The sequence below is a fragment of the Panicum virgatum genome, chromosome 9K (assembly GCF_016808335.1).
Source record: "Panicum virgatum strain AP13 chromosome 9K, P.virgatum_v5, whole genome shotgun sequence".
In the NCBI taxonomy this organism is placed as follows: domain Eukaryota; kingdom Viridiplantae; phylum Streptophyta; class Magnoliopsida; order Poales; family Poaceae; genus Panicum; species Panicum virgatum.
In genome coordinates, this window is record NC_053144.1 from 35,657,049 (window position 1) to 35,665,789 (window position 8,741).

The 8,741-nt window shown below is 43.3% G+C and overlaps 1 protein-coding gene across 1 annotated transcript; it reads left to right on the forward strand.

The window, feature by feature from the left end:
- The first annotated feature begins 7,623 nt into the window (after window positions 1-7,623).
- On the forward strand, window positions 7,624-8,280 carry LOC120648681. The gene has a single exon (XM_039925380.1). It carries the CDS (start codon window positions 7,713-7,715, stop codon window positions 8,061-8,063), a length of 351 nt encoding a protein of 116 aa, XP_039781314.1. The 5' UTR covers window positions 7,624-7,712; the 3' UTR covers window positions 8,064-8,280.
- Window positions 8,281-8,741: the final 461 nt, after the last annotated feature.

Consider the following 8,741-nt stretch of genomic DNA (forward strand, 5'->3'; position numbering starts at 1 on the left):
AGTCACTTTTGTAAAAATTTTGAAGCTAACATTAAGCAAACAGATTGGTCTGTATTGCTGAATTTTGATTGCTTCTTTACACCTTGGTAGTAAGATTATTGTTCCAAAGTTCAGACTATAGAGAGGTAATTCTCCAATATGGAATTCTGAAAACAAAGCCATTAGGTCTCCCTTAATCGTGTCCCAAAAAACCTGATAGAATTCTGCTCGGAAACCATCAGGCCCTGGGGCTTTATTGTGTTCCATTTGAAAAATAGCCTCTCTCACCTCCGTTTCTATGAACTCCGAGGTTAGGATCTCATTTTCAATATCTGTTACTTGTGGGATGTCATCCCTTCAAGTCGCATCCAGACTAAAATTATTATTATCTGGAGCACCGAAGAGACCTCTATAATACGTGGTGATATATTTCTTTAAGTTCTCATCACCACTTATTGTATCGTTCCCGTCTTGTAACTGATAAATCCTTGTTTTTCCATGTTTACCGCTAGCAATCAGTTGGAAATATTTGGTATTTGAGTCACCTTCTAGTAACTCCTAAACCTTTGCACGTTGGTACCACCTAATTTCTTCCTCTCCAAGCATTTGTGCTAGTCTGTTTTTCAGGTAATGTTTTAGATCCACCTCTTGAGGGGATAATCCAACAGTTTCTGCTTTTTTATCTAGAATATCCAGTCTATCAAGAATTTATTTCTTTTCGTTTTTTAATGCACCACTTGTGTTCTGAGCCCAACCCCGTAAGTGTTAGCGAAGTCTCCTGATCTTAGCTTGCCAACGTTCCATGGGGGTGGAGCCAGAGTCTACACTCTCCCACACCTCCTTTACCATGTCTCTGAAACCATCATGAAGTAACCAACCCAATTCAAACTTGAATTGATATTGGTTAAAATTCGAAGGTGAGTCTCCCGTGTTCAACAATAAAGGAGTGTGGTCTGAGATATCACAAGTGAGTGCAATGACATTCGATAGTGGATATTTTTGTTCCCACTCTGTTGCCATTAAAATTCTATCCAACTTTTCGTACATCGGCGTTTGTAAAGAGTTTTCCCATGTGTACTGCCTACCCGACATTTGTAGCTCCTATAAATTAAGACCATCAATTATGGCATTAAACAAAAAAGGCAAACGATGCTCATAATTATTATTATTTTTCTCTTGGGAACTTCTTAAAATATTAAATTCTCCACCAATTAACAAAGGAAGTGTCTCATGGATACACATGTGCACTAGCTCTGTTAAGAAATTTCCTTTGTAATCATGTTGTGTAGGACCATAGACTACTACAAGTGCCCACTTGAAGCTATCATTTTATTGCACAAGTGGAATTTCACATAATAGTCTCCTTCATCGATTGCCCCAATGTCAAAAACATCTAAATCAATGCCGAGCAAGATACCTCCTGACCGACCTTTAGGTTCTTTCACGTGCCATAAGTAATTCTCATCGCTACACATGTTTTCCAAGAAACGATCAGTAAAGCTTCTCCTTCCTGTTTCTGAGACAGCAATAAAACTCAAATTATGTTTCTTTGTTAAATCTGAAATAAATCTATGTTTCTTGGGGTCTCTAAACCTGTCACTGTTCCAAAACACGCCCTTCATTTTGATAAATTGGGTTATTTAGAAACAGAAGTCCCCTTTACTTTTTTGCCTTTAGACTTAGGATGTTTGGCTTTAGATAGCGGCACAATAAGATCATTAAGATCACTGTTAGCATCCATTACCTCATCCATTATTTCCCCACATAAATGATTTAAAATAAAATTATCTATTTCTTCATCCTCAGCCATTATCTTTTCCTCCCTATCTACAAGAGTTGTTTTCCAGTCTAAGCTGCTCGACTTATGCAACCTGTTTTCCTCTTCCCTCTTCATTTTCAAAACAGAGTTCCTACAGCTAGTATCATCAGATCCTATCTTAATACCAATGCTGCTGAAGCTAGTTTCGATGTACTCATCAGAGAAACTAGAAAACGAAGAGTGGTTGCATATGTTACCTTTAGCAGATTGGAAATCAGTGTTCTTGCCAGCCTTCAACGTTGAAGCCTGGTTTAGCACCTCCTCATCGCTGTTGTTCGCCAAGTGCTTGCTGCGACGAAGTTCAGCACCATCCACCTCCGGGATGGCGCAAGCTCCGCCGGACTAGCAACCACCGCTGGTCGCGACTCGACAACAGATTCCGAACCAATAACAGTTGCCTGCCGTGCAGCAAAATTCTATTTTGGTGTAGATTCTTTGCTGTTTTGCTGCTGCACATTGACCTGCTTCCCGTTCTTGCTAGTGCCACAATTAGCCGATGCATTGTCATGTGTAGTATCACCTCCATCCTTCTCTCCCCCATTATCATCGAACCCAAAGTCCATATCCATCGGCTCAGGATTATTTTCATCTATGTTCTCCTCCACTCTGAACTGTAGTCCATATAGAAAATCCCCGATCACCACATCCACAAACTGTGGTATAAGGTTGGGATCCAGGACGAGCACTTGTAAGCGACATATATCGTGCTTCCTTGTGAATTTCATGTCTATGGCTTTTGACACACCTAAAATAGAACCAACTACCCAAATTATCACAAACTCACGTAACTCCTTGGGTAACCCTGTGAATTGCACCCAAACTTTGGGCATCGTGTACTTAACCTCACCACCATCTGCACCCTCCTCAAATCTCAATGTGATACCTGGGAATTTGGTATGCAGCACACCCCACTCCACCATGCGTTGTAGCTCCGCCCTGGTTGGAAACATGGTTCTGAAAGTATCCACGCCAATCTCCACCTTCCACTGCCATCCACCTGGGAACAACCTCTCAATCTCGGATGTCACATTAGCCGATGTAAGTGAGCCACCAGTGACCCTAATCACCGCCGACTTGGTCTCCGATTTGTTCTTTGATTGTACAAGTGTGTTGATGTAGTAAAAGCCAAGGCCTTCGACAGCATAGAGCCGCATGGCATAGCAAAAGGGGTAGCTTTCTTTGCATCCGGCTGCACCGAACGGTAGATGGGACACCGCTCCATGGCATGCTCAATGCAATCACAAATTTCACAATACAAACTTGTCTTGCAGTCCTCCAACTTATGGCCCTTGGTATAGCACCTATAGCAGTATGGCACTTTGCCACTGCCCTTCTGAGCCCACTACGTTGAAGATTCAGGTTGCTCTACATCAGGTGTAATCGTACACTTGGGATCAGCCTGCCCTACCTTGCCTGGGGGCTTGTTGACCTCTGCATCAATTGTAAGTTGGCTTGAAGTATGCGACTGCACTGCTCCTTGCGTCGCGACGAAAGCCTGTTGCCGCAAGGCCGCTGCTTGTGCCACTTGGTCGCTAGACATTGTTGCCGCACCAACGGCGTCGAGCTGCCCCAACTGTGTGGCATTGCCCATGTAACTACCACGGCCGAACCTACCGGCAGATCCCCCACGATTTCTTCCTCTGAAGCTACGGCCATCAGACCGCCCGCCCTGGTAGCGGTGCCGCCCACTGTACCGGCCTCTTCCACGACCAGCAAATCCACCACCATAGCCTAGGTGGAAAGTTGGTTGTTGAAAACCACAAATGATGCTGGCATGACCAGTGCTTCTGCCCCTTCCCCTGTTGGCATGGGCACCCCGTTGAGCGCCGGAGTTGGATCCATTGTTCTCCATGGCAAGACGAGCGGCGGCTGCATAGGAAGTCACGAATCTGCTAGAGGTGGCGGAATGGGGTGCTCTAGGGTTGCACGGTCCTGTACGCTAGTAAGACATTTATCTCTAAAGCCAACTTTTGTCCAATTAGTTGGGCCAAACATGTTTAATATTTTAGTAGAATTAACTGAACATTTTGTTAAACATGTTCAATATTTGGCTTTCAAAATGTTAAAACTGTGAAGATAAAATTTTGAAATTGAAAATATAAAATATTAAAAATGTTGAAATGAAAATGTCGAATGATTCTTCTATTAGTTGGGTGGTTCTTCTCCGACCACACACGGCACAGCAGCGCGCGCGGCATGCCGCAGCGGCCGGAGCGCTCGACAGCAGCTCGCGGCAGCATGCCGCAGCAGCCGCCGCAGCCGCAGCGGGCGGAGCGCGGCAGCAGCAACGCACGGGCAGCGCGGGCCGCAGCGGTAGCATGCACAGCAGCAGCGCGCGGCAAGCAGGCGCAGCAGCAGGGCGACGGCGCAGTGGGCGGAGCGTGTGATCAGGGGCGGTGGTGGCGCATAGGGAGGAAGATGTCAGGAGTAGGAAGAAGGTTAGGGTTGGCATGAATCTCAAACATTAGAAAGTGGGGAAGAAAAAATTTTAATTTCCGCTATACCGGTTCGTGAAAACAAGGCCACGAGTCCGGTGGTAGGCCTGTACGGCACCAACGGGCTGAGCCTCATTTGTTTTGGACCATTCACAGGATTACGGCCCGTTGGACAGGAAGCTTTCGATTCATGCACTGAGCTGTGGGCCCATTGTGTCGGTCAGTTTCGAATTTGAAAAAGACTTAAGAATTTGAGCCGTCGTCCTCCCCGAATTCCGCCCCGAGATTACCGCTCAAAGCGGATATCGATGGTTGTACCATCTCCGGCGCCGGTGACTGCCGTGCCGGAGAGGAAATAGTGGACGGGGAGATACGAGTCCTTGTGTTGTGAAGAGAGGGAGGAGCTGATTTGCGACGTACCTTTGCCGTAGTCATCAGCACATCCCCGAAAGTTCTTGGAGGAGAAACTCTCGGCGCTGGAAGTGGCCCGCGCCATGGCCGGTGATCCTGTCGGCGGCGAACCATAGCGTCAACAATCTCCTTGGCCATTGTACCTTCCTTCGGTTGTTCCGCAGTTGAGTAATCTTCGAGCTCTTTCTCTGCGTCCAACAACTGTGCGACTGTGGACACCCCTAAAATATTTTCTCTAGATTTTTACTATATCTTGTATGTGATTTGGACACCTTAGCTACAAGTTGAACTTCATCCACTGGACCTAGAAATCCTACAAATATCATCCATAAACTTGTTAGTTTTGTGACACAATTACACATATCATATAGAGTAAATTGCACCTACCATACAACAACTTGTCAGGTGGGTGCAAATTGGTCCAACAACTTGTAAAATACTCAATTTAGTGCAATAACTTGACAGGTGGGTGCAGATGAGTCCAACAACTTGTAAAATACCCAATTCAATGCAATAACTTGGCAAATAGGTGTTTTCACAGTCCAAACATTACACGGCAATGTAACTAGTGCAAGGACTCAATAAAAAAATATATTTACATTAGGACAAATTATTAAGAATTATTTGACCATTGATTTTTGTGTTGCGCCTGCGTGGCAACATATTTGGCAAGATAAGAACCCTCAGTGTTTAGAAATTAATGTTATGTCTTTACATTAATTATTTCTTATAGTGATTTAATTTTGATTAAAACTATTTAGTTTGACATTCAATATTGAAAAATTCACCCTCACTGTTTTTTATATCTTTGATTATATATGCACTATTAAGCTAAAATAGTCAATATGTTGATACAAACTATTGATACCTTTTAGGATCTTGGTACATATATTTTTAAAGCTTGTTTTATCCGTTAGAAAGAAAATGAGCCAAATAAAGTAATAAACAGAAACAACATGAGCATTGTTGAATACATGAGCAGAAGCGTAGAAGAAACCTAAGGTTTCAGGGTCTCTCTTATCGACTTTAGTGTTTCAGCAGATCTAATGGTGTAATTCTAAAATTTGATTGAATTTAAACTAATAAAAAATCATACATAGTTGAAAAGCAACAACTGGATCACCATGAATAATTTTCATTTATCAAATTTAAGAATTCTTGACATTCATCTACTGTGCTTAATATGTTGCTATTGCAATGGTGGTTAAATAATATATTATTTTTAATAAAACTATAATTAATTTATTCTGAGAATAAAATTCTTAGCGTCCATTGCGACATGAAAATCTATGGTTAAGACGTGAATATACTGTTTATTGTTACCTGACGTTAGCAAATACATTGTCGTGTAACGTTTAGACTGTGAATACACCAATTTACCAAGTTATTGCACTGAATTAAACATCTTCTAAGTTGTTGGATCAATCTGCACCCAGTTGTCAAGTAATTGTACTAAATTAAGCACTTTACAAGTTGTTGGACCAATTTACACTCAACTGCTAAGTTGTTGTATGGTGGATGCAATTTACTCTATTATCCCGTGTCACCCTGCTAATGGTTTGTAAACCAAATCAAAACCACACCAAACTATTTCATTATTAATATACTTTAGAAATCAAATCAACTCCATCCACTTGCTATTCCATCCAAACCAATCCAAACTACTTGCTCTCTTCCTCCAAAGCAAATCAAACCAATAGTTTCAACCCAAACAAATCAGTTTCAAACTACTACGTCAAATTCTCTCCAACTAGTTTAGTGACTCCGCTCTTGATGTGGGATCCACATATATTTCAAGCTACACTATTTTACATAGAATAGCTACCAGTCATACTGAGTTATCTCCAAAAAAATTCAGTCAATTTTCATAAAATTTTGTAGTGTAAACGCGAGGTTTTATTTCTAGGGTCCGACTCTTGACATGGGACCCATGTGTAGTTCTAGCCACACTACTTTGCACAGAGTAGCTACCAGTCGTATTAAGTCAACTCCAACAAGTTTCGTTCAATTTCGATAAATTTTTATAGTGTGAACACGAGGTTTTATTTCTAGGGTCCGGCTGTTGATGTGGAGTCCACGTGTAGTTCTAGTCACACTATTTTACACAAAGTAGCTGCCAGTTATACTGAGTCATCTCCAACAAATTTCAGTCAATTTCGATAAAATTTTATAGTATGAATGCGAGGCTTTATTTCTAAGATCCGGCTCTTTGTGTGAGGACCGTGCAGGGAGCGAACCACTAATCCAAACCGTTTGCACCCTGAAACCAATCCAGACCAAACTATACGTGCGTAGAACCCGCTTGCCCCCATCCAATCAGAACCCAGAGGCAAAACCAAACCACTCGACCCATCCAAACCCATCCATACGTGTAGTCAAATATACTCGCAAAAGGGGTTGGATGACTACACAAGAAATTTGTTATATTTCCGTAAAGCACAAGAGATTATTTAGCCACATTTTAACTACATACATCTGTTGTGCTCGTACCCCCTACTACTGTGCTGAGTTCCTACCTCAGCTACATATACTGACCACCAGAAACATGACAACTCCGACACGTCGTTGCTCTACATATATAGTTGTTCTTGGTTGTCATGGGCCCTTGCTACTTCCTTTTTTTTCTTAACGAATCAACCCGAGCGCTTTTGAGGCCATTGGATCCCTAATGGGTCTAGAGGGGTGAAACGTGATAATGCTATATTACTAAATACTAATCGCTTGACCCATGTTTTGGACCCAGTTAGCTTCAGATAACTAACAAGGAGCAAGATATGCTCGAATCACTATACACAGATTCTTGCCTCTACTTGGTGTAAAAACAAACTAAACTATTGTCCAATAATAGACAGCATCGACAGCTACAACGTGGTTTGGCGGTTTCTGGTAGTGCACATGCTCCTGCACGTTCCATGCCGCTACCGTCCACCCAGCAGTTTCTATGAAAGGAGGCGGAGGTCGGCATGGATCGTCACTCGTCAGCCCATACAGGACTGCCCATACGAGTCACAGACTATCCCAGCTGATTCCTTCTCAAACAAAGCTAGCTGACCTTCAGTTTCAGCACCATGGCGCCGGCGAACCTCGCTGCCGTGCTCGTCCTCGCCGTCGTCGTCTGCACCTTCGCCGCCGCGCCGACTGCCACGAATTACTCAGGCGGCGCGACCGAGCAGGAGAGCTGCCCGACGCAAATCCAGTACTTCACCAACTGCCTGGCCCATGACGAGATCCGCGAGCAGTGCTGTACCGTGGTCGACAACCACAAGTGCCTCTGCCTGCTGAAGCGGGAGGTGGAGGTGCCCTGCAGCCTGCACCGCCACCACCAACGCAAATGCGGCCCGATCGCAGGGCCTGCTCCACCCAAGGTGAAGCTGGTCGAGCTGCAGCACCTCCCGTGCTTCAAGGACCTCAAGTGCTAAAAAGCCTAGCCGGCCGGTTCGTTTTGCGTTTCGCGCCTGTATGCTTGGTGTCTCGTTGTTCGCTTGTTGCTTCTGTTTTTCTTTTCATTCCTTTTCCTGTTGATTGATGTACCAGTGTACCGACTGGGTTCTGTTGGGTCCATGAGCTTTCTTTCTTATATATATGAACGTAATGTGGTTCTGGAGCTCTCCTTAACGTGAAAAACAGTAGCAGTGACTTTTACCTATTATGCAATTCGGCCTATACTTTTTAGACATGGAGTTGATAGTTGTCAAATTAAAATATCGACTCTATCGGACGATTTTATGACTTTATCCAGTTGATTATATGATTGTATTAATTAGAATCTACAATTTTATACTTACATACTAACTAGTTATGAACCTACGACTTGCGAGCCTTTTTTGTACTTAACATGCAAGCCTTATTCTCCCGTAATGACAATATATAAGTTATAAGGGTTCCTCGGCATCTTAACTTGTGGACATCTCTACTGAGCTCTCGCCACAGTCCTCATAGATCTGCAACGGTGAGCCACATGGACAGTAACCTTTCTTTGCCAAATCAATGGTTGGTTAGTTGCGCCCATGACTATATATTCCCAGCACGTACTATTAGGGACGGATTATTCAGATCAAATTTGAAAATGCTATTTATGACATTTTAACTCGAATACG